The sequence below is a fragment of the Bacillus rossius genome, chromosome 14 (assembly GCF_032445375.1).
Source record: "Bacillus rossius redtenbacheri isolate Brsri chromosome 14, Brsri_v3, whole genome shotgun sequence".
Taxonomy (NCBI): domain Eukaryota; kingdom Metazoa; phylum Arthropoda; class Insecta; order Phasmatodea; family Bacillidae; genus Bacillus; species Bacillus rossius.
In genome coordinates this window covers 20,582,484-20,609,526 of record NC_086341.1, presented here as the reverse complement: position 1 = coordinate 20,609,526, position 27,043 = coordinate 20,582,484, and the positions used below count along the sequence as shown (strand labels likewise).

The following is a 27,043-nucleotide window of genomic DNA, read 5'->3' as shown; positions in this document are numbered from 1 at the left end:
GGGAACTGACAATTTTGAGCATTTATTTAATTGCAGAGCAGACTTCAAAACTCTTCGACTTCAACTAGACACTGTTCACAACTCATTCAACTCTGCAGCTGAATGTTCAACTTGTGTGTTGCGGTTTGTCTTAAAAACGTGGTACATGTAGTTGATTAGAAATTGTGTAAAGGGTGATAATTGTGAATGAGTACGACTTGGGAGGGAGCAATTCGGGGGTGAGCGCAGAAAATAAATGGAATCATATTGCAGGGTGTTCAGATTCTTAAAGTTGAGGAATTTTCTTGATATCCTGGAAAAGCTTAAGTAATTTGAGGGGAAAATTGTATGCTTCCATCTGCAACTATCCAGACTGTAGCCAATTTTTTTTTTCCAGATAGTGTTTTTGTGCTTAGTCACACACACTTTAAAAATGGCATGTGCAAGGTTCTGATTTAATCTTATTTTTTGTTCTATAATCCTAGGCCAGCTGTGAGAATGTTGGAGGCCGCATCATCATTATTTGTTTTAGAAAATCCAAAATAGGGAGAGAGAAAAAATTAGTTGAAGTTTTAGTCATACTGTATGGCATGAGTGTCTCCCCCCCCCCAACCCTCTAGCTCCACGAGTTACCTAAGGTCAGTGCCAGAGGTACTAATGATGAGAAGTTTCTGGAGCGGTTGAGTGTTTGTAAGTACTGGTCTCCTCACTACTTTTTAAGTTTTATTCACTGCATTCAATAAATAATTTCTTTTTCTTAGGTCTCAGCCTCGCACACCATGCAAGTTATTTCATTTAGTTGTCATTACTATTGCGTTAAGGCTTTACTGTAAATTTGTTATGATAGCTCTCTTGCATTATAGGTTTCATCTCAAATTTTCTCAACAGATATTTACTAATTAACTAATAGCTGTAAAGAAGAAAAAAAGTTACTTGTGTGATCTTTAACAGCTAGGAAATAACACTAATTATATATCTGGTGAGAAAATTTGTGGACCAAAACAAATGCAAGGTAGTTATAAGAATTAATTTACAGGAAAATCCCTTAATTAGTGATAAAAAGAAATAATGAACTCAAGTTTTTACAAACACTTTGGACAAGTCATTTTACACTTCCTATCATGCATTTCATTTTAAAATAGTGTGTTTGACATTGTGTGTTCCATGTTCCGTAGCGGTTCTCCACGCCTGTCTTTCTTTTTTCACTCATTTGTGTGTCAGAATACATGCATTAACAAGAAAGGGAGGAAGAGGATTCCAAAACATTTATTTCACGTAGTTGGTATTCACTGCTAGTGAAAATATTTTAGCAACTTTTGTGATTTCATAATTGTAGGAACAGGGTCACCATAGTTTTGAGTATCTTGAGTTAATTGTGAAATTTATACCTGTGCATGTTTTAGATTTTTTATTTTACTTTTAGTTATGTTGGGAAAATGTATCATTTTTTGCCAATATGTGATGAAAAATTGTCTAATTGTTTAATGCTTGATGTTTTGCTAACAATTACCTATGTGCAATTAGAAGTGGAAAAATAGAACATTATTGTAAAATTCTTAATTTTTGGTTAACTAAATTTGGAAATTAAAAAAATCACAGTAAAATTATGTTCATTTGCTAAGAGCAAGAAATTCTATGAGGATTTCTACCTTGACACTTGGTTTTTTCTTTACTATACGACATACGTCAATTCCGATGAAATTTACAAAAGATTAGTCGACACCATCTTTCAGATAAATGTTGTCAGTAATTGATGATATATTGGCTGACCATATCATGCAAGATAGCAACTTCTAAGTCTCTTTATGAATAATCATAGATTTAGATTGAGAGTTGCAAAAAAAAAAAAAAAAAAGGATTATCAGAGTGCAAATTAAAATGCAAAATTTTGGAAGCAAATGCTGAAAAAATTATTTTAAAATACTCTTTACTCATACCTCAATATTTAGTAGACACCTGCGAGTACTCGAAATTCGAGTTTCGAGTCGAGTTTTTTAGTAATACTCGAACTCGAGCTCGTGGCTTTTCAACAACTCGAAATTCGAGCGAGCTTTTCTTGCACTCTACCTATAGAAAAAAAAACTCTCATTATATCGGAATAAAAGTCTTACAACACTATTATCCTTTACTTTATAATGTAACATGATCGACCGTATACATGAACACATCATTTTTACGTACCCGGGATTTACGAATTTCCGTGATTAATTTTTTTTACTTCTATAATTTTCCGCATAGCATTAATGTATCACTTTCCTGCTTTATGCGGAAGTATTTCCCGCTTTATGCGGAAACATTTCCCGCATTTTACTGTAAAAAGCGTTTAAATTGTCCGGGGTCTCATCATTTACGCCATTAAATGTGTGATATAAAGTCCCGTTTAAAATTTTTATGAAAGTTCCTGCCAGTAATGGCGCACGTAAATATAAATATGAAGAAAAGACAAATGAACAACAACTTACGAAGAAATATGGATGATGTACCATAACTACAGTACAATTCCAATAGTTATCTTAAGATAATTACCATAAAAAGAACTAAAGATTCTTTGTAGATACCATAACTACTGCAGAAGCATGATAGTTACCACATTTGCACTATAGTTGCCGTAATAACCGAGATGTGTATTTACCGTGATGGTAATGTATTTATTTAGGACATATTAAAATTAAAGAACATTATTGAAAAAAAAAGGATGTTAAATCTTGATATGTACGGTTGGCACATGTTGCTAAGAAATAATGTGATCTGAAAGAATGCAGTACTACTACGAAAAGTGAAAAGGGTACTCGTGGATTTTTAGGTTATGGCAGTCTCTCTTTCGTTTTTCAGTAATATCGGCCGAAAATTAACAAAGAGTATTGGAAGTTGGCAGAAATGCCGATTCAACTAAATATTGGCAAAATCGGCTTCTTCAGTACAGCTCTACATTTGATGACATGAGTAAACATATTTCAGACTACAGGACATTGAAAAAGACTTTAATTTCCATGTAGGTTTATTGTGCGTAAGTTTTTTTTGCAAGTGTAAATTGAATTAAGTAAAATGCTTCTATTTTTATTACTTTAAATTGATTAAACTTAATGACAAGTTACAGATATTTGACACTAATTTTGAGGTTAAACAATTTGGTAAATATGTAGAGTAACGGTATATGCGAAAAAAAATGCTAAAAATCTATGCTCTTTCACTTCCTCTTTTCAAATCAACCGGCGGAGATAAGAAATTCCAAATACTTTAGGAGATATAGAATTTTTTAATTTTGCAATACAACACCTGTACAACCATTAGACCGACGCCATTTTTGTTATTTTGCCGTATGTTCGTGAATGCTTAATAAATAAAATGGTCGATTAGGTCAGGTCAGTTACATTATTAATACTTTCAAACTAAGCGGACATAAAAAATAATGTGAATTAATTTCAATGGTTCTTTAGTTTTAAAGTATTTATAATGTAACTGACCTGACCTAACAAACCCGGACAAATGATGAACATTAACAACTCACGTAAAATATTTTTGTTACTTATTACTTGCGCAACAATATCCAAATAAAAAATAAGACTTTAAAATTAGAAACGTTAAAAACCCACCTAAGTTGGAGGCGGGTACATTTCCTTTGCCATTAGAAGGAAATGATGTAGTCGTTCACCTACGTCGCGATACCTCCGACGGAACATTAATAAATAAATAAATAATCACGTATTGGTTCATTTGAATACTGGCCAATCACGGAACTGTCACGTGACAAAATTGTCCAATAAGAAACATAATAGATACTCGTAAACCAGAAACAATGGTGATCGCCACATGAATACCCAGGTATTGTGATGAAAATTAAAAAATTCGATATTCCTAAAGTATTTGGAATTTCTTATCTCCGCCGGTTGATTTGAAAAGAGGAAGTGAAAGAGCATAGAATAAAAGTATTTTCGGAATTTTAGCATTTTTTTTTCCGCATATACCGCGACTCTACATATTTACCAACAATTTTACTAAAGCATTCCAGCCACACAGGTTGCCAGCGAGAAATGCTTCTCATCTGCTGTAAACACCATCTCTAATCGTAGAGCTAATTTAACTCCTGAACGTGCAGAACAAATTATTTTTCTGCATGATAGATTGAAGAACAGAATTTAATACTCTGTGACAATCTCTCTCAGAATTTTTGTGCCGAAAAGTGGAAATGTTGAAACAATGTGAATGTACTTTTCAAACAACATGATTTTTGGTGCCCAGTTAGTTGAAGCTCAGTAAGGACTCCAGAAAAATTGACAAAGATGAAATTATTCCAAAGATATGTTACATTTACACAAACATATACGTACTTGTAAACTGTGGTTATGTTAGTTGGATGATATCAGTTGCTAATGAACCAATGGAAACAGGTTAGATTCAATGGAAAACATGTTTTTTTTCCTAGCAGTGCAAATTATAAAAGCACTCTGTAAATAGTTACCCAAAATTAATAAGCCCACTTCATTTTAATACTTTATTCAAACATTATACCTACTAAGTTTAAGGTAAAAATAATTTCCCAAAAGTGTAACTGTATCACAAAAGCTCAAGCTTCGAGAACTTTCAAGTAAGCTCGCTCGAGCTTGGCTCAAAGTAAAATTCTTAGGCTTGCAGACCTCTAATGTAGGTCTATCTATTTAGTAGGCTAACAATGATAATGGTTTATTTTTTTATTTCCATATTTTTCTCAAAAGTTCTCACATTTTATTACTCCATCACAGTAAATTTATGTGCAATAAACTTTAAAAAAAAACTCGAACTCGACTCGATACTCGCGAGTATTTTAGCAAACTCGCTCGAGCTCGACTCGAAGTGAAAATCTTCTGCTCGCAGAAGCCTAATATTTAGTAATAAGTTTGTGGTTTTTTGAATATGGGCAGCGGTCAAAAAAATATAATTAAAGTTAAAATTTCACCATATAGATATTTGTACTTCTGACTATGATACTTTAATGTCAGGATTTGTGTTGGAGGTTACAAGCCAGCCATAGACTGCATTGTTGCTGTGTTCATGGTGAAAAAACAGATTTAGTGTCTTTTGACAATATGCAAAATGTTGCATCTTAAAAACTCTGCTCTGTATAAACTTAATTTTGCTTCTGATTGTACCTGTATCTTCATTTTAATACTGTATATGTATGTTGCACAAGTCATGCCCACATTGTTTGTCAGCAATTAATTATTACTTTTTTTAATAACTGTTTAATTTTGTAAGGTATATAACCTGTACTTTAATGAAAGCACAAAATTTAAAATGTAAAATAAATGTAAATAATCTCCTGTTTTACTCTCTTTTATTTTTTAAATTACATTTGTACAGAAATACAGGTATGATGGTGACTTTTGGCTGCTTAATAAATAGGGACAATATTTTTACGTTGGTTTGCAATAAATACGTAATAACACAGAAATGCACTACAATACATTGCATAACACCGAAATGCAAATTAATATAACATATTGCATAGAAATGCAACTAAAATCATGAAATTAATCTGCATTTTAACAAAATTCATCCCTAATTACAAAAACATAATCTTTTTTTAATAGTTTATTCGGTAAATATATTTTATTCAGCGAATACCAAAATGTATTGACCATATAAATAGAAAAAAATTACAATACTGTCTGGCCTTGCATCTGAATCACATTTACCGGTACCTACATTTTCCAACACACAAATGTTGGTCAACTTATTTTTATTCCAAATAATTTTGTCCTATACATACATATTACAAATAATTTTTTTTTATAAATGCAAACTGCATCACAGTCAAAATGATACTATTTTGGAGAAATAAGTATTTTACTAACATTTTAGTGTTATATTCATTTTTTTTAACGAATAAACTGCATAAAAAATAAACCCATAGTATGTCTATTAGTTGTCACATATATAGAAATATTAGGTGCAAAATCTTGAAGAGACAATCTGATCAATTTGAAGTGAACTTAAATGGAAGGATATGCTCAGTAAAAGCTCCATTTTGACGCGGCTCCAATCTCGTGGGCACTAAATAAACCAGCATTACTGTGCCATCAGCTTGAATAAAGCCAGAACATATCTCTGGATGTGTCATTTTAACTACAGTTAGAATACACAAATATATTCATCTGCACCTCGAAATAATGACCAAATTTGTTCCAAGAAAACAGAACGGTAATCAAATATGTTTTTTTCCTTAGAGTATATTGATCAAAATAATTTGTTTTACATTCAGGTAAGTGTGCTTGCTGACTTAACATTTTAATCAAGACACTACTACCGTTAAAAATTATTTACAGTGCTAATACATATATGTCTAAATACATTTTAAGTGCATACAAAATTTGAATTACAACATAGGGCTTAGGCATAACATTCCTTAGTAGGTACTAAAAACATTTCTGAGTTACAAAATAATATTAATATAGAAGATATTTTTCATTTCTAGAAAGATTCACTTAGTTTTATATTATTAGAAAGATTATTTAACCTTTTAACGTAATTCCAGGCTCTGTTGTTTAGAAAATGTGTTTCTATAATGATATACCACTAGGGCATCATAGTACGCACGAAGTAAGCTGAAAGCTTCTGGCTTTTCTCTCCAAAGCTGTTACTGACATGCAGGATGGCAGAATATGAACATTGACTGAACACACTGGCATCGTCAGAAATAAATACGCAATGAAGGAAGCGAAGCTACATATTAAGAAAAGAGCAAAATATTGTTGATTCGTTACATTGTTAAATTGTTGCACTGTATTTAATGTTAATCAAGTGCCGTTGCCATTGTGCTAGCACGGAAATAAAATTTCACGTAACAGAAAAAAAGTGCTACTTCGAATCTATGACAACGCTATTTTAAATCATGCCGTAATTTATTGGTTTCATCACTTCAAAACCACGCAACTTGATCAGTGTTACTTCGAGGGTTGGGTGTATCTCAATTTTGATGGATAACTCTATTTGAATCTTATGGAAAAAATTGCCTTAGAAAGAATCTGCTGTTCAAGTGTTACATAGATGGATACAAAAAAAAACTAATCACAATAATTCAAAATAATATTTAACAAGATTTGTTCACAAGAATCACTTTAGATGAGGCCATTTGCATAAGTTTATTAAACCTTTTTTTAAATCACATTTTCACCCTTTTTAACTTTATTATTCACTAAAAAATTTCTAATGAATATAAATGATGCACTCTAAAAAACAAAAATTATTTTCTGGTCACACGAAGAACATTTAACTTCAAACACATCATTCCAAAAATAATTATTCCCAACTGTAATAGTTATCTTTAAATTAGTTCCATTAAATTCTAAGTGAAAAATTTATTATCTTGCAAACCTATTTTTTTTTTACATTAATTAATAATACAGTCAAACCTCTCTGAAACGACCCCTCACGGTTCCCAGGAATATGGTCTTAATAGAGGGGGTCGTAATAGATGTTTTCCGAAATTTCCAGTTGATTTCAACTCTCTCTCCCCCCCCCCATCCACCCCCCCTCCCCCACCACCCATCTTTTCAAACCGCTACTCGCTAAGAAACCAGCCGTACAATGGCAGGATGCTGTCACTCACAATGCCAGACGGCTTTGCTTTAAACCCACTTCAACCTTCATGACAAGTCCGCCGCCCTACAGGCCACCTCTAAAGAAAATATGTCAAAAGACATTTAATTTATTTTTACTGGTTAGTTTACATGTACGTTTTCTGCTTGCCATAGTTAAATACACTAGAACCCCGGATTTAACGAAGCAGTGATTTTACGAATACATTCTCGGGAACCGTCAAAAACTTGGACATTTTTACCAAAATGTGAAAATCAGAAAAAATTGAAAAAAAAAAAAAAAAAAACGAAATGAAATGAAAGATCATTAAAATCTGTTAATTTTAACACACATCGTATTTTTGTGTCGGCTTTAATACTTCCAATAATGTTCATGTAAGAATAACAAAAATAATAAAGGACATTTCCTTTAAAAATATGGCAGCGGTAGGTTCTGCAACGTGAGTGGACGCACACTAAGCTCGCCCGGCTGGCTGGCGGCAGCGGCTTCATGACGCATAAGCTCACACCTCCCTCCCCTCTCATTAACATTCTTCAAGGCTAGCTCATCCCTCCCAGACACACAAACCATCTAGTGTCCTCCCTTATAACACCCCAACTTCGCTCCCCTTTGAAAAACCTTCAGTGAGAAAATGCTCATTTCACCCTCCTTTCTCCCATAAAACTGGGCTATTATGAATGGGGTACTAAAGCGGTGAGGGAGGGGTAAGATCATTGTAAATATTTTCGGACCCCTCCCTCCCCCCAAACACGCCCAAAAAAAGTATGTCAAAATATGTATGTCACTTTTCACACCAAGTTCGAGTTCAGTCATCTCTGACAAGGAATTTACAAGCTTTCAAACTTAAATATAAATGTATTTTAATTGCAAGGGTCATATGAAAAGGAATATACCGAATAAAATCAAGCTGCTGTCACCAAAGCATAAAACGGCCCAATGAGTGGTCGCTTCGTTATTGCTCGCGCGAGAGGTGAGACGTGGAATGTTAGAAGAAAGATAAATGCGGGGAAGACAGACGGCAGCCAGTGTTTTTCCTGCGTGGGAAAAAAGTGGCGTAGCCTTGCGGGCCAGTGTTGTGCCCTGTTTTGTGGACAAATAAAGCTTTTATCAATTTGCTGACAGTTTAAATATATTTTTATTCTCGTTAAAATGAAGCAGATAACGTGATTGTTAACAAGTACAAGCAGCATCCGAGATCGGCCGCAGCGCACGGTACGGGGTGAGGGTGAGCAAGGGCGAGCGAGCGGCCGACTACCATGTTCACACGCTGAGGCCGGAGCGTTTTTCATGCATTGTATTAGTTCACAAATTCAAGCCAGAAAATATACCAAATCAGACTTCAAAAACTAAGCAAACATTGTCAACCGATAGTAATCAAAATCAAGAGAAATCCAGCAGGTAGATTTTTTTTTGTTTTTGCCTTAACTGCGTACCACACTAGACACACTCGCTTAAACTAAACGTAAACACGTTGCCACAAAAACCTTTATCTGCACCCTGCCGGCAAAGGGACGTGGAATGGGGGTTGTCAAGCGCTGACAGCGGTTGACAGGAAGTGGTATCTATTTTTAGATATGGCTGCCTGCGGCAGTACAGCACTCGGCAAGAGAAACGCAGTAAAATGCTTCTCACCACAAGAAACTTATTTTCTGTCCGATTTTCAGCAATTTTTTCACGGTTCCTCGAAATCGGGTTGTAATAGAGAGGTGGTCTCAATAAATGGGGTCGCAACAAAAAGGTTTTACTGTATAGATAATTTTTCATTTCAGTAAATCATTTCCAGTGAAAGAGAAACATTGATTTTGATACACTCTTACAATACTTGGTCCACTCATAAAATTAAGGAACTTTAACTTGTAAGCCCAACTGAAATAGTCACATTAAAACCTCTTGCAGCACATACGTAACTACATACATACTTCATTTTATGCATCAAATTTATAAAATAATACTTGAATCATCTTGGCAGGGGCAAGAGAGTCATCCCTGCACTGCCTTACGTCAATATGTCACATTCACCGACAACCTCATCCCACAACTGGAAATGGTCCTGCCGCACATCCTGACGAAGAACCAGTCTCTCGTCAATCTCCAGGCAATTTGGTTCCGACTGAGAAAACGGTACCCAAGTGACGCCTTCTTCGGATTTGTTGGGAATGTTGGGATCTCTGAAACCAAACGAGAACCTTCCTCGCATCGCAGAATACAGTGAAAGGTATTTTATCCGACGTCTTCAGGACAACTGCCACACTGAATTACGAATTAGTGATTTTGCTTGTTCATCCAACGTAAATGTAATTTTAATGGAAATAACAAGGAAAAATCAATACAAAGAACAATAATACTTCAAATATGTGATAATAAACAGCTCAATGGAAATAAAATAAAACAGATGAACATTGCACGACTTAAGGAAATCATTACGGAAATGTAGCACTGAAACATTAAATGTACCCCGTTAGACAACAGTAAACACTATACTTAAATGAAAACAGGCTAATTGTAAACTCTGAACAAACTAAAAATGACGGCAGCACAGTAACGCGACATTGCGGCAAAGGTCAACATGCAAATTCCACCAGATAAAATCTGAGTGGATCAACCTACCCCAGTAAAAGATGAAGTCAACAATGTATGAAATACGTAATTAATCGATGCAAGATTTTATGGTGAATTTCGATAAAACCAAAATCACGTGGAAAAGCATGTCAATTCACCATATAACACTGAAATACAAGTTAATACACCACAAAGCACTGAAATTCTAATAAAATAATGAAATTAATCAGCATAAACTCGTAATAATCTCACTCAGCATAATTAACTCACATCACAAAAAAACCTTATCTTTTAATACAGTAAATTATACACGTGTAATTTATTTAGCCAACATATATGTACTAAAAACATATGGAAAATGTTTACTTTTATTTTAACTTGAAACTGTTAGTTAACGTATTGTAAAAGGAACTGTAACCTCTCGTGTCTAACACGAGGGCCACAAGGGATGAAATGGAAAACAGAGGTGTGCAATGTGTTAGACTTAAGACACCATTAAATACCATTTAAATACCATATTTGTTTAATATTACTTTGTAGTTATGATATGAATAAACCAAATTCATAAAAAATTAAAAAATAACAGCTAATTTTTTTTAAAATTAAATTAGCCTAAAAATAAAACCATATAATCTTGTCCCTAATAATTGTTTATTTGAAAAACCTACCCTGTCTTTGCAAAGTTGGTCCACATCCTCACCATGTGTTTCATTACAATTACGTCGCTCGGTTCTGGAGAGACAGGAATACGAGATGGCAGGAACAAGTATCCAAGTTCGTCGGAGTGGGTCACCCCTGGTAATAGGAGAAAGAACATTAATTGGGTGGTACTAAATACGGTACCACATATGTTACTTTACCTGAAGTGACGCATCAAAAGAACGAAATGCCAGTCAGCAGAAAGCTACCGGCAATTAGAGTTTCGTTACTTCCAGCATTGTTACTGTTTATTTCTTGACATACGTAACCAGTTTCGATGCTTTATTGTGACCCGTAGACCATGGCTCTACAAATCCAGGGCACCAGGTCGCCATGACGCCTAACTTTTTCTTGCAGGCGACTAACTTCTGTCAAGATAGCAAGATATAACTGTACAGTGGTTTTGGAAACATCAACCAATTTTTTTGTGACAAAATCTTGTACAGAAATGACTGAGTCCAAGAAACTGGGGCTGTATTTAACTTGCAATAAGTTCAATATAATTACTGGTATTGTACTATGACCACGCTATTTCAAATCATGCCGTAATTTATTGGTGTAGTCACTTAAAAACCGCGCAACTCAAAGAGTGTTACTTCAAGGGGTGGGTGTATCTCAATTTTGATGGATAACTTGAGTTGAATCTTGTTTTTTGAAGTAAAAAATTGGCTTAGAGAGAATTTGTTGTTCAAGTGTTACATAAACAGATAAATACAGACGACAAATAATCAAATCCCAATGGCTCCTAGATTTTGTGCCTGGCTCCTAAACTTTCAGAGATTTTGTAGAGGCTTTCTGTAGACACATGGCTTATGCGAATACTGGTTTTTGATGCAAAGTGAATATCAAATATAATGTTTAAAACATTGAAGTGGAATCAAATTGTAAATATTGTTCTGGTGAAGCTCTATTGAATTTATTTAATAAAATACAGGAATGAATAAAAAAAAAAATAAACATTTGTAATCTTTGAACTGATTTAGTGATTAACCAATTGGGCCCTATATGTAACATCATTCAATAAAATTATAAAATAACCACGCAAAATATTAATAATCAGCATTTATGAAAGCAAACACAGCACCTTCTTTTGACTTTAGTAGAAACCAACTTCATTTAACCAAAACATATAAAACATAAGGAAAAAAAAAAAAATTGATAATATCTTAAACTTCCGATGTTTTTAAAACTTTGCAAAAAAAAAAAAATGCAAAACTTCACATCAGATGAGCTTCGCATCACAACCGAAGCTTCAAATAAAATAAAATAGCACATTTCCTGGTGAAATCGAATGGAATACTAAAAAGACCTTGGACTGATTCGCCTAGACGAAGCTTCGCCCAGGCGTGGTAACACGGCGACTGTTACGACCGGGGGGTGTGGCACCCACCCGGTATGCTGGAACGGTCCAGGAACCTCTTGGCATGCCCCAGCTTCCCGTCGTGCACGAAGTGGTAGTGGTAGATCTTCTCCGCGGTGCGGGCTGCCTGCAGCTGGACCGCCTGGCGGATCGGCATCGCGAATATTTGGTCCGTGGCCAGCTGCCAAACATCAAGACTCCTGGATCATCTCTCCGGTTTACACCACATGTCAGCTACTTGTTTATTTCTCTGTAATCTGCATCTTTAAGTAAGTGCCTTCATTTCTTATTTGAGGTTCCATCCCTAAAAAAAATCTATAGTGCAGCAACTATGTCTATCCTGTCTGTTCGAATATCACATGTAACAGGTTTTTAGTTCTCAAATGAGATTAAAATAAAAAGATTATTTATTTTCCACAAAACATGTAACCAACCAAGACTGAAACGACCCTCAACTGATAATTTAAAAAAAAAAAAAAAAAAAAGAATTTGTTTATTTTAAAACAAAGTTTCATGCCAAAATTAATGGAACAAATAGATTGGAAACATTAATTTTATTCTTGTACTAACTACTTTTTTTTTAAGTGATGGTACATTTCCAAACACACATGTTTCCCAATTTTATTTTTTTATTTTTTGAGCAAATATGTTTCTGACAAACTTAATACAATTTATTCTTTCGTAAAAATGCAGACGGTATTAGTAAAAACTAGAGATGGGTCGAGTCTTGGTTTATCGAGTCGAGCCGAGCCGAGTTGGGTCAGATTGACTCGACTCGAAAACCGAGTCACATATTTTATCAAGTTCGAGACTCGAAACACGTTTCGAGTTAAGTACCAGCATCGTGACATTATAGCACTTTATTATAGGTTGTCTTAACGTTTTCGCCAAATCATTAATACAGCAAGAAATGATAATGACCTTTAAACAAAACAAATCCCGTGCAAACCTAACCTTGCCCGCTACCGTGCTACGGCGCTATAATAGGTACAAGTGCAACCAAACCTAGGCCTACCTTCATTTATGAACGTGACGTCGTAACGTGATTTTGTCGATAGTGGCGACAGTTTATAGGACAAAATTATGTCACATGACCATTTTATATAAAGAAAATACTTGGAAAACAGCGTGCACTGTTTTCATTTTGTTTTTCATCCTGTGCTTACTTCAAATACGGTACCGCATTTGTTTACAAAATACGTCAATGGATTTTCACTGAAGAAAAATTTGTTGCAAAACGCACATATATTAATAATCATCACGTTTATCGTGCCCCGTTTATAATAACTCGTATAAACAAGAGATTTCCGTAACCTAAACATAAAAACATAAAATAATTATATTGTAATATTTAGTAAATAACACCAAGCCGTGATGCATGAAAATGGCTGCGTGTTAGGCCAACCAGCCTTGCATTTTGGAACTAAATTTAGCTGTGATCCGCTACGCAGCGCTGCGTGTCAATAACGTTTAGGATAAAATTACTTTCTTTTTGTTTGAATAAAATATAATAATAACAACGCTCATGCATTTTATTTGGCAATCAGTTACTGATCGCCAAATCAAATGCATGAAATATTTATTTAAAAACATATTCATATTCTTGTAGTTGTAACAAGTTCCGGGCGAATAATCTTGCCGCGGAAAGTGTATTTACATTGAGAATGTGACAATGTGACAAGGCCTATATCCCTTGAGCTGTTTGTTCATGTGGGGATCTGCCGGTGGATCGGAAAAAAAAAAGTTACGTAACTCGGGAAGCCTTCTTTTCACAGACGAAAGAGCCAAACTCCCGATCGTACATCTTCGTTTTTTTTGTTCAATGTAAATAAATATGGCGGTGTTGATAAAAGGAAATACTATAAACAAGGCAACAGTATTTATTTGTACGCCGCCATATTTTTCGTTTGCAGTGTGTCCGTGAATGTTTATTTTGGACAACTCATGATAACTATGGTCAATTAGGTTAGGTTAGCTACATTATAAATACTTTAAAACATTGTGGACGGTTGATTTGGTTAGGATAGCTACATTAAAGATACTGTGAAATCATGTTGAAATAAAGCTTAGTTTTTTATATTTAAATAACATAAAGATTTGCTAATTAATCATTTAAAATATTTAAATAATGCAGATGCATCTTGGATACACAATTTTTATATCAATGGGTGTAGTAATATTTTATTTATCATATTCGACGCAAAAAATTATAAAATTATGAAACTCGAACTGACTCGACCTCTTCAAAAATTTTGTGACTCGAACTCGACTCGACTCGAAATATGAATTGCTAAACTCGGCTCGACTCGACTCGAAGCCAAAAAACCTCAACTCGTCCATCTCTAGTAAAAACTACATTTTTATAATGAAATATGTACGAAGATACGCCATATTTGTTGGAAAACACACTATTTTTATAAATAAACAAAAGGTATAAAAAATAAAATTCAGAATAAGTTCAACACCACAGTTTTTTTTCTTTTAAATTGAAAATGGCCTAGATATAAGAAAATATAATTTTGTTCTCCAACCAAGTAATAGGCACACTTTAATACAATCTACAAAAGAACAAGCATAAACACAACAGATTTCAATAATCTAAGGTTACAGCCAGACTGGTGAGCGATAGAGCAATGAAGTCATTGATCATGATCGCTAGCAACGAAAACAAAAATATTCGAACCAGCGGAAGTTTGTAAGGGAGATCACGATGGTGCATGGCAATCACTCGTGAACAAAATAATTTGATTCCGGAGTGATTATCGTTCAGAACTTCGTGTACTTTAGTATGTTGATGGCTAAGATAAACTTGGGTTTCCACCTTTAAAAAAATGTAGCTAAAGCACATATTTTGGCACATAGCTTGTCCTTGGAGTACAATGTATCAAATGCTGCAGTTGTGCGCTCCTTACTGCTCCAGTGTAGCCACTTTGTCGCTCACGACACGTTAGGTAAATGATTCTCGCTCGCGTATCGCTCGCTCGCCAGTCTGGCCGAGGCCTCAGTTTGCCGACCTCCACAAATTCATCCTGGGTGTGCTCGGAGACGGGTTGTTCGCCAAAGTAATGCTTCTTCACTCTCGCGGCCAGAGTCTTGCTCTTCTCCGTTGACGGCTGCAAGCCCAGCATATTGGGGAGGACGAACTCAAAGTTCTTATCGATCCCAACAAAGAACGCTGGTTGGTTGCTCATGCCTGCGTCGGGGAAGAAAACGCATCGCATTAATTCCACTGGCAGATTAAGATTTCAAATTCTGCTCATGTCGGTGCCGAGATGGAAATTGTTGTGGGCTTGAGTTGAGTCGGCAGATGTTGCCGTGCAATGGCGTGTTTTCTCAGGCTATTTATAGTTTATGGATCGTATATCACCACTTTCTTTGCTTTTTTAACTAGTCATAAAACATGAATTTTTTTTTTCTAATTTCGACTTGGTGTTTCAAAAGATATCATGAAATCACTATACTGATAAAAGCGGCAAAAGAAAGGGTCTAGTAAATATGGAATAAATTTGATAATTTAAATAATTTTCACGAGCAATGTATTTGAATTGCAAATTCCAATCCGTTAAAGTGTTTTTCATAAACTCATAATCAAAAAATTTGGTGTCACATTATATTCAGTGTCGCATTATTTTCCGGTAAATACGGTAATCATCCAAAAGGGTTTCCCCGCACAGATCCAGCCTCCCACCCAATGCCTACCCCCACCGGTGGTGGGGAAGCACGACATAAGCCACACTCACGCTGCCACATCCAGATCCCTTCCTTGGAGTTGAAGCCGATGACCTGGGGCACTTTGTGGACCCTGCCGGCTTTCAGCAGTGCCAAGGGCTCGTCCGGGAGGAAGGTGGTTCCCACGGCAGTCGAATTCTTCTCCACGACGGGAGTGAACACCACGCCGCTCATTCTCAGCCGCAGCTACATTCCAACAAATATCTCTCATTATGTTTAAGGAAGGGAAGAGAAGTGGACAGATGCCATCTTGGGTCATAACACTCATAACAACTGTTTATCTACAGACAAGATATTATGGTTTTATTTTTAATATAAGAAATTTTGGTGCATCTCATTCAACAAGTTTGACACTTAAATGTTACATAGAATACTTATTATCACACACACTTTAAGTCATTCTTAAAAAATTAAATTATTACGAAATGCCAATAAAACTTCACAGGGGAAGGTATTTGTTAGCAACAATTAATGTAATGTCAGACTTTATATTAAACTATTACCTAAATCAGTATAATCCAATATAGTGTCTTGCATTTAGATAGCAAAGAGTCTTTAATCCGAGATGCTCAGGAACTTAGCCATGTTGGATTGGCGATGTTGACAGATTTTCGGACAGAAATATAGTTTTAACGAGAATACTAAAGAAAAATTAATACGTATATGGTGAAATGATATTTAAAACAGGTTGTTAAAAACTGTTTATAGTAAGATAAAGAACATACTTGAGCATAACTGTTTAAAGAAGTCTACATTGTACGATATCACGCCCAAATCCAGTCAAAATATTTGAATGCACACGACTCCATCTGTACCAGAACAAATAATGTGCCAAACCACAGAATGTCTGATAAAATAGCACTGACTGTATCTCTTCCTGTTAATTAAGTCCACATACTAAATATAATAACACAAGATCCTTAAATGTCCCACCAACCACCAGCCATGATATGGGTTTGAACTTTAAACATACATAATACTAGAGATGCTGGGAAGATCAGAGCAATGTATAAAGTTTATGAGTAGTATTTCATAAGCAAGTATGAGGTGGTATGGCCATGTCCACAGAATGGGTAAAAGAGAGGCTGCCTATGAAAATGATGGAGTTGAAGTACACAGGAAGCAGACCCCAAGGAAGACCAAGGAGAAGGTGGGAAGAACAGATAGTTAAAGGAGAGAGAAGAAGAATGGAACAGAGTGAAGGAGGAGGAATGGTAGTGTGTCAGAGGAAGATAGAGGCATTTTACTTTGCTCACCCAGCCACAGACTGGAAACAATTGAGGAGTATTATAAAGATGATTAATTACTATGATATAAGTAATGATAATTTTATATTTGAAATATAGTGTGGTTACACTATATATATGAGGAGAATTGATATTATGTAACCATAAAATACATAAAAACCTTTACGATACATACAACTTCTCATTTGGGGTTTATATATAAAACATTAAGGCACTTATGAAAAGTATCAATCGAATCACTAAATTGTTGCCTTCTTTACATCAAATTCAATCCTGTCACCACATTATTTTTAAAGAAATTACATTAAGCAGTTGAAGTCTAAATTGCTATTGTTTCCATTCCACATGAAGGTGTTTCCATTAACCAAGGATAAAGCCTCAAATCAGAATGGTGCTCTTGACTATAAGAGAAACAGTCCAATATTATGATTCCAATGAAGTACTGGAATAAATTTCATAAAATTGAGGGACCACGTGATTTAGCAGCCGAATCACTCACCTTACACCAAGGCGATCTAGGTATACGATTCCTGAAGGGTGACGAGGTCCAACCCAGATATTTGCAAGTGGGAAACCCGTCTGACGTTTCCGTGTGCCGATGAGTTTTATCGGGGTACTCCCGTTTCCCCCAGCCTTGCATTCCGTAATCCTCCATTTTCACCTCAGCACCTCTCACCATGTAATCATTTCTAATGGCCTCTGTGTCGATGAGACATTAAGCCTTGATTAATACAACAAAATCATCGCTTGTTCATACAGAGGTTGGGATGTACAAAAAAAATTACACTGTTAAGGCCTCAAGAAAGACAGCGCAAAATATTGCGGGGGTTACTCAAAAAAATTTTTGTAACTAGCAGAAACAGGTACAATGAGACAAAAACAAATTTAATGTTTCAAACCATCGATAAATAAATACGCTTCACACATCCCGACTTCTTTCGGACAAACAACCATTCGCTTTGCCTTGGTCGTTACGGAACACCGGCTTTTCAGAAACTGGACCGACCAACCCCCACGAACGTGCTCCGCGAATCAAGCAATAAAGAACCCTCTCGCCGCCGAACAAAAGCTGTAGACATCGCTCACCTCGTTCGTCACCACCCTGTACTGAGCATCGACCAGACTGCTCGCAGGCACCGAGGTCAGGAACTGGAGCAGATCGTCCAGGCTGTCTGAGTGGCAGCCCAACTCCTTGCCCAGGCGGAGCGCACTCTGCCGTGCACCGGTCGCCAAGGACCAGTTGTTGAGTGCGCATCCGCTCTGGCTGATCGCCCCGTGGAACAGGCCTGCCAACCACAGTTCACGAACTCACCGTACATTATTACACTTCAGTCTCACACAACAAGTTGGTTTAAGGGCGTGGTATCCTAAATTACATTGCTCCTATTGTACCTTGTTTTTGTTCATTATTATTATTAACAAAATTCATAATAGAACCATATTAAAATGTTTATGAATGATTCTTTCAACTAAACTAGTCCCTATTTTATATGTATGTATATTTTTCAAAAACTTAATGGCCAATTTTTGTGTCAGCCCTAGCATGTGCTGAAAGCATATCATCACGTGGTAAACAAATTTAGATTAATCATAGAATATGTAGCCTTTTTCTTGTATAATTTTATTTTTTAGTTTATCACTCAATAAATCAATAAAAATTAGGTTTTTTTCCAAAAACCCCGAAACACTCAAGTTTCTAGGTTGGATTTGTTGTTCTCTCACAAATATGTATTCACTCAGTGTAATATAATACTTATAAAAACAAAAAAAGTTGCACAAGTGTTCATAATTACAACAATTATATTACAGTTATGATCAGGGCTAGATTTTAAGGAATATTTTAACCTGCCCAACGGACAGGTGTAATCGAAAATTTGCCTGTCCGCCATCCAATTTGCCTGTCCGCTGTTTTACCCAAATAAAAAAATTTCAACGTCGCTGAAAAAGTGAAAAAGGATTTTTGCTATATTTTGCACCTATTTTTATCACACACTTAACATCCTTATTTAATCATCATTTTCAGACGAGTCACTGCACGAATTACTTGGCTGATTCTGTCTTGAACATCTTCGATAAGGAGGCTGAAAGGGTCAACGTTTTCTCTGAACATTATGATATCAGAGATTTATTGCTGGTGCTGGATCAAACTCACTTTCAGAAGGTGACTGTATTTGAACACGCATGAGGGCAGACAGTGTATCATCATTTAGACAGTTTCGCCAGTCTGTCTTTATAGACTTCTGATCCAGATGATTTTGAATGCGTTTCGCAGACTTTGCAAAACATTTGTTTTGTTTCTGTGTCGTAACGAACCAAAGAAACTCGGAACACCAAGACGTTAAAAAGGTACGGGACCGGGCGATTTTGTCATATTTAACATTATATTCTGACTTGTCCTCGTCCGTTTTTCTTTTCTTTTCTGGTGGTTTTTAAGCACCAGTAATGAATTTCCACATTGTGTAACGCAGTTAATTAAATACTTAAACAATCGCCGTAACAAGATAAACTGTAAACGATTACAGTGTCCTCTGTAAACAAGTAATGTTTATTTTTTGATGCAACAGTTGACACTTGACAGGCGAATTTTCAAGCAGTCTCAGTCACTGCGGCCACTGTCAGCTGCATCTGGAGTACGCCGTGAAATGTTAACCACGCGAAAACGCTTTTCTGTTAACAAACTATATTAAAGTAGAGCAAGTAATTAGTAAAGTCGCGATTTATAAAGACAATAAATTTAAAAAATTATATTTTGAAAGTATACAACGGTAAATTACGTAATTGTTGGCTGCACTGCAACGAAATTAATATTAAAACATGGCAACAAAAACAAACATAATCGGTGTGAGACGTTTTGCATCTCTAGCATACGAATACGACTATGTTATGTGAATCATGACGTGAACGTAAGATTTTAAGAATTATGATTCAGAAGATTTCAGCACGGTTTGTACATAACCTATTTTTTTCCCCGCGTTATACAATAGCCAGAGTCGTCCGTCACAAAAGAGCAGCCATTATTGTTTATTTATAGATTTTGTCAAAGATGTTTTATTTGCGGTCGCGGTCGCATAAATGTTATTAATCACCTCTGCTGCATTAGTGCGTGCGAATAACCTCGGCGTCACAAGTTGCACCTGTCCACCGGACAGTTGCCTTTTTTATTTTGCCTGCCCGGACGAGATTTTACCTGTCCCGGGCAGGCGGACAGGCGCTAAAATCGAGCCCTGGTTATGATACTCTTGCATATACAGATGGTCTCAAATTTTCTCATCAGAAATTGACTGAAGATTATCTAATAATAGCAAAAATTAATGCAAGTGTTCATAATTATGATCACTTATATGACCTTATACAAGTCAAAATAATGTTTAATACATCTTTGGCGAGAAAATTACAACAAATACAAGAGAGTTATCTTAAATAATTTACAGGAAAATCTCTTAGTTAACATAAATGACAATAAAATTATACAAACCCACTTTAAATGTGAGACAGAGCCTTAACAGGAAAGAGGTGAAAAGCAAAGAAAAATATGTTCCTAATGAGTAGCATGTCCTATGTTCCTTATCACTAAAGGCGCACAGCTGCGTTCACTGTCATACATATAGAGTAATCATTTTCAGTCCTGAAATAGCTGGATGTGATTTGAAATTTTTGAGATGCAATCAATTTTGTTATTTCTTGAAGAAGAGATATGTATCACGGATTCAATGTGATTTCAGAGACTTTGACTACAGGGTGCTTATTACAACTTGTTTTAAATACTAATGTACTGTATATTAAATATTCTTCGGTAGTTCCATTAAAATTATATTGATTTATATAATCCGACAAAAGTGCTAATCTGGCACGGCAATGGCCCCGAATGTGCGGAATTGGAGACCCTTCACAGGGACACGGGGTTACAGCTCGTCGCGTCCCGGACCAAGCCCTCGCTGACCTGCGGACATGGGCGACATGGTGTGGAGGTGCACGCTGGCCGCTCCGGCACTCTGCCCGAATATCGTCACCCGGCCCGGGTCGCCGCCGAAGTGCCCGATGTTCCGGCGGACCCAGCGCAACGCCTCCACCTGGTCCTTCATGCCGGCGTTTCCCGGCAGGACACCGTCCTCCAGGCTGAGGAACCCTGGGGACACCACAGCACACACCACTTCCCGAGCTGTTCCGCAGTCCCGCGTTCAGACACGGAGTGACCGCTGCAGTGTTGCAAGTGTTACAACTGTGATTACAACTGTAAGTTTGGCTTCGTTAAGCATAGGTAGTATATTTAAGTTAGTGGAATGTTTTAAGATAAAAGTGACTGGCTGCTACAAGAAGTCTATCCTATGAAGTCATTGGCGTTTAGTATTGATTAATTTTTTTTGGGAATGACTACAACTGTAATAACACTGCAAAAAAAAACACAATTTTATGGGCATTTAAAAACTTTTAATGTATGATATCTGCCTTAAAAGGCAAAAATTCAATATGAAAGGATAAAAAAAATTTTATACTGCATTAAAACCAATATGATGTCTTTCGTTTCCTACTTCTTCCCCTTGTATTTCAGTTATTAACTTCACATAGAATATATAATGTGGTTTCTATTTTTATAGTTTTTATGTGGGGAAAAGGAGCCAGAATGACTGACTGGTCAGATCATTGAACTCCCTTCAAAGCAATTACAGGTCTGATTCTCAGCCGGAACGAACCAGAATCTAGTGCTACTGATCTGACTGGGTCAACTGCAGAATTGGCACCCATCATACTTTTTTTTTTTTGCTGTGGTAATTGTTTTGCATCATAATTAGTTTTAAGTTTGCTCAATGTTGACAGCTATGACAGTCTTTTGTTGTTACGGGTACCTTGGACCCACTGTTATTGTATGTGGGTCGCCAGTGCATTTTTAGAACAAATCTGTGCCGGTGTTTATTAATTCCCACCGCGGAACACGAGTACTGATAGGTATAGACAGTAGCCCTCCATCTACTACACACCCATTTCTGAGCCTTGTAAACAGCACACTTCTTGTAGGGAGCTGGTTTACTTTACCAAATAAAAATAATTTTGCATTTATTTTCATACTAAACATTACATTCATTTTACTTACTCTATATAATTTTTTAAAAAAACTATATAACAAACTATTAAAACATGGCTTCATCAGACATTCTTAGTACAGCTTGCAGCCCATTTAACAGCTAATTTCGACATTCAATATTTATATCTGCATAGGTGGTAATTATTCTACTCAAGACATGTGAACCTACAAAAATAAAATTAAATTTTATTTGTGGAGAGTTTACTTTTTTATACAATAGATGTGTCAACATGTGATCTTTGCATGGCACAATGGTAAAAATGAGCAATCTTCACATTTTTTCACACATCAATATACTAATGGTTTAAAACGTGGACCTAAATTGACCAAAAAATATATAAACTTAGCATGCTCATGAAAATTGCACTATCGAAATTTGGGATCATACTGTTAATGGGATATATTCACCAAGGGCACCAAGTCTGTAGTTGATGGTCACAAGCACAATGTCTTCCCGAATGAGGTAGTCTGGACCGAATCTGTCGGCGTTTCCCGACCCTGTGGTGAACGCTCCGCCGTGGATCCAGACCATCACGGCCTTCGCGGCACCGGTCTGCCCCAGGGCCTGGAAAACCAAGCAATCAAGGGCGCTGAGAAGGAAACGTTTGACACTAAACCAACTGCCACTCAAAACGACAAGATCACTAAGCAAGAGCGTACGCAGAACTTCATTTTTAGGATGGGGGAGGACAGAACCTCTTTGCCTGATGATTGCTTTTAGATTCTTTCCTTTTGTTAGTGGGAATGAAAGATTTTTTTTAAGGATTTAGGGGAAGGGGGGATATATATTCCCCCATCTCCCTTCCCGCATGCGCCCCTGTCACTAACAAGTAGAGGGCACAAACTTCGGGTCGCAGATTTTGGCATCCCTTTGCGAGAGTAAAATACTTCCCAATGGCAATCTACCCTGTAAAAGAGAAAACCCAACTGTTCTCGAGAAATAGACAATCAAAAAACTATGCACAACTTATAAACTTGTAACGTTGCATTCAGTATCGCTAAGACAGCATTTGCCAGCAGTTAGTGTGTCTGACTACAACTCTGGTGACTCGGGTTATATACCAGGATGGATATTACTTTTTTTTTTCTTTTTTTTTATTGAATTATAATTGATAACTTAAAAATTCATGCTTATTTATTGAAAATAGTGTAATTTTTTTTTTTACTACAAACGTTCAACTTCTGGGTTGAAGGTGATACAAATTAAGCAAAATGCTGTTATTAAATGAACAACATAATTTATTTTTCAAACACATACAGTTATCACATTCATTTTCTACAGATTTGGTGCACACTTGCGAGAGATACTTATCATAAAAACACGTAAAACATATGTTTTGTTCACACCACGTGCATTGTATACATGTAACAGTATTGCATAAACAATTTATTTTTAACAAAGCCAGAGGGATGAAGATTTTGTTCCCATTTTGGAATGTGACTCGTGGTCCATCAGCTTTGCAGCATACCAAGCGTATTTCAACATGTAAGTAAACTTTGGAGCGCTCAATTGGTGAAGAACTAATGAATCTAATTTGATGGCATATTCATCTGATGCTATTCCTGTTGTTTTTGTAAAAGACTACAAGCTCTGCCGCACAGAGACTTCAAATATTTTTCGTTTTAAATAAGGTATAAAAATAAATAACAAAGCATAAAATGTCATGCACATGGTCCGTACTGTGGTAAAAAAAGTACCAAAAGTGGGATTGAACCCGAATCGCCAGTAAAGTCAGTCACTCTCAACTGCTAGGCCACATTACGAATTACATGAACGCAACATTACGAGTATACAAGCTGTACCTTTTTTCAATCAGCTATATGTAAAGAACGATTGAGAGTTGGGTTTTCCCCTATACAGCATAGATTGCTATTGGGAAATACTTTATTCTTGCAATAGAACGTCAAAATCGGCAACCCGAAGTTTGCACTTTCTCCTTAGTTCATGGTCCACTACTAACATCTTGGGTACTTACATGGTACCATGGTAGTTGAATGGTCAGACCATGATGTCTACACATATCTGTAATAAAACTGACTTTTCCCTGACCAAAATTTCCAAACTTCCCTGAGTAATATTTTTACAATAAATTAAGTACCTATTAAGTGCAATTTTCTGAAATAAATATACAGAAAATCCCGTAACCATCTCCCATAGCTGGACTAGTTCTCTCCACTTTCTTTATTTTTTTTTTTATTTAACAGAAACTTGCATGCATAATATTATAGTGTTAATGACTCTGCACTTAGAACTCCAACTGAAGGAAAAAAATACTCTCAGTCTGAGAGAATGGTAAACTGAAGCATGACATTTTCCTCTCAAATTAATTTCACAGGAGAATTTACACAACATTTCCAGGATTCCAAGTATATTCCCCGTCTTTCCCTGACCAATTCCTACTTCCCTGGCTTTTCCAGAATGTGGATGCCCTGTCCTGGTTTGATTCCCGGTGTAGCTGAACTCCGAATTTTCACAAGAGAGGAAACATAGCATGTTGGTGATGATGTTATCAGGGTGCTTCCTTTTCCCCCAACCATGTATTCCACCGACACTTCAATCTCATCTCGTCAATTCATCACCTTTCATCCATCTATGAACACCCAGATGTTGGCGAGAAGTTATTCTCAACCCATTCCAAACTTACTCAGTTCCTCGTAGATTTGTGTACGTCATACTGGGAGTCTGTATTGAGCAAGGCAGTGACACATCAGCGATCTCTTATAATGAGTACATACTTTACCAAAAACTTAACTGCAAACAGGTGTGATTATTTAATTTTTTTTCAATGCAAACTGCTAAACTTTGTATGGACAATATATGAATGGTATGATTTAAATTATTTTATCCCTACTTCAATGGTAGGAGGAAGCAAGCTCATGCTGTCATACTTGTCAATGCCCTTGGTAATTACTCACATACTTACAGGTACAGACGGCGTGTATACATTGAGGAACAAGCAATCTTCGTCTCCTACCAACCCACTGCCACTATAGCTCTTCTGAAGACAGACATTGCCTTCTGAGAGCGCGTCTCTCACACCATCCCAGCCAACCGGCGGTTCCGGAGGCTGCAACATTAAACATTATTTATTTCACTTAGTTTACAAACAGTCATTTATATTACTAGCTCACAACATTTTTAGGAAAAAAAAATATACCGAGCACTTCAGGATATAGTCCTATTCAGCAAAACTTCTTTAATCTGGCAACCTATGGCTCGAAACATTCTCAAATCCGTCACTAATCGAGCCACTAAGATTTTTTCGGGTGGCTGTCACACAGCACAGTAAGTGAACAGTTTGTCGTAGCAAGATGCAGTATTCACCCACAGCACTGGTAATTCTTTCCAGGAGTTGTTCTTCGCTTATCCCGTAAGAATCTAGCTATAGTAATACCGTAACTGACCTCTATCGCACGATACGCTGTTCCGTCCAGAATATATTATGTATTTTTAATGTAGTTGACCTAACCAAATCAACCTTTTAACTTTTTTTTTCATTACCTGAACGAGTGTTAACCTAACATATTAAATTACATATTTCACCTATCCCTTAGATCAACATCTTCTTCATTCAATATACACACTTAATTCTTCCACATACACACACGACTGAACATATCCGACTTGCCTCTTTTAGAAAGTTATTTTGCCTCTACTTTTTTCTCTTCAAACCAATTCCAACATAATTTAACATTTACACATATTTTACATACGTTTCAAATATTTTTTGTAACCTTTCATTATTTAAACAACGAACATTACACACATCACACGCTGTTTGTTATTTCAATTACTGCCACTACAAAATACTCTAAGAACAACCCACACATCAACATTGACAACTCCACTGCTATCAAAACATGAAATCTTACTCGATTCAAACCTCATTGGCCTATTCCTATGACAATCATTCATTTCCCCTACTTTTTTTATACATAAGCTTCCGCACTTGCTGGAATTGAGATCTAGAACTGACACAACACAACCTAACCAAATGTTAAAACGGTAAACTACCAGTACACTTCTTGAAATATCACAATGCTTTTTAAAAAAAAAAAATAATCAAATATGAGAACTCATAAAATAACATTTCAAAATTTTATTTTTACTTTTTCAGAACAGGCATCACTTACTCTAAAAATGACTTTCTCATTGTATTGCCATTAATTCACAAGTAATGGACTATTACCTTAAACCGTAGCTGTCCTACAGGTGGTTTTGCGTACGGTATACCCTTAAAACTGCAATATTCCGTGCCATACAAACTTGTGACCATCCTTCCACGTAATATGCCCTCAGCAATTTTAACGATCACATATTTTAAGTCCTGGTTCTGCTGTATTCCTGACATTTTCAAGCCTCCACACCTTTTGCAAATAAAGGTGGGGCAAATAACGTTAAGCCTTTTAATACTACAACGCGCATGACCTTTGATCGAGATGAACTCATATATTATGCAATAGGTACAATATTACTTCGAAATTAATTAAACCAACATGACACTGCACAAAGTGCTGTCACTTTCAATTTGAAATTGAAAATATTTTATAAGAAACTTACCATTCAAGTGTCATCAAAACTACTATTTATTTCCATCACGTTGATGAAATTTAGAAATTCGCAACTTAAATGTGCATCCATTCTACTATCTAATTATCTAAAGAATCCGCAACTTCATCATGAATGTGCAATGTGTAAGTCATGCTAAAGTATAAACAAAACAAATTAACAAAATAAACATTAAACATCGAAAAACGGTTCGTTGTTCGAGTAAAAGACTCTTTTTGCAATGTCCCCTGAATGTTTTCCGTTTA

At 36.0% G+C, this 27,043-nt stretch overlaps 1 protein-coding gene across 2 annotated transcripts; it reads right to left on the bottom strand.

Annotated features, from left to right (window-relative positions):
• Window positions 1–5,273: 5,273 nt before the first annotated feature.
• Window positions 5,274–26,985, bottom strand: LOC134538703 (esterase FE4-like). 2 transcript variants are annotated; one of them, XM_063380142.1, is made up of 10 exons: window positions 26,790–26,985; window positions 25,153–25,296; window positions 22,637–22,793; window positions 21,089–21,274; window positions 18,235–18,434; window positions 15,913–16,087; window positions 15,187–15,365; window positions 12,203–12,353; window positions 10,782–10,908; window positions 5,274–9,722 (listed from the first exon to the last, which is right to left on the bottom strand). In XM_063380142.1, exons 1-10 carry the CDS (start codon window positions 26,790–26,792, stop codon window positions 9,551–9,553), a joined length of 1,494 nt encoding a protein of 497 aa, XP_063236212.1. In that variant the 5' UTR covers window positions 26,793–26,985; the 3' UTR covers window positions 5,274–9,550. The 2 variants fall into 2 exon arrangements, with proteins under 2 accessions (XP_063236212.1, XP_063236211.1); XM_063380141.1 differs by lacking the exon at window positions 26,790–26,985 and adding an exon at window positions 26,419–26,736.
• Window positions 26,986–27,043: the final 58 nt, after the last annotated feature.

What these genes read in the sequence shown, in the direction of transcription:
- LOC134538703 (XM_063380141.1), bottom strand. Translation starts at nt 26,580, where the DNA reads ATGTCAGGAATACAGCAGAACCAGGACTTAAAATATGTGATCGTTAAA. An exon ending in CTACAGACTTGGTGCCCTTG is followed by an intron (nt 21,275 to 22,636) that starts GTGAATATATCC and finishes TGGTGTCCCCAG; the next exon opens with GGTTCCTCAGCCTGGAGGAC. An exon ending in CATGTCGCCCATGTCCGCAG is followed by an intron (nt 18,435 to 21,088) that starts GTCAGCGAGGGC and finishes TGTGGTTGGCAG; the next exon opens with GCCTGTTCCACGGGGCGATC.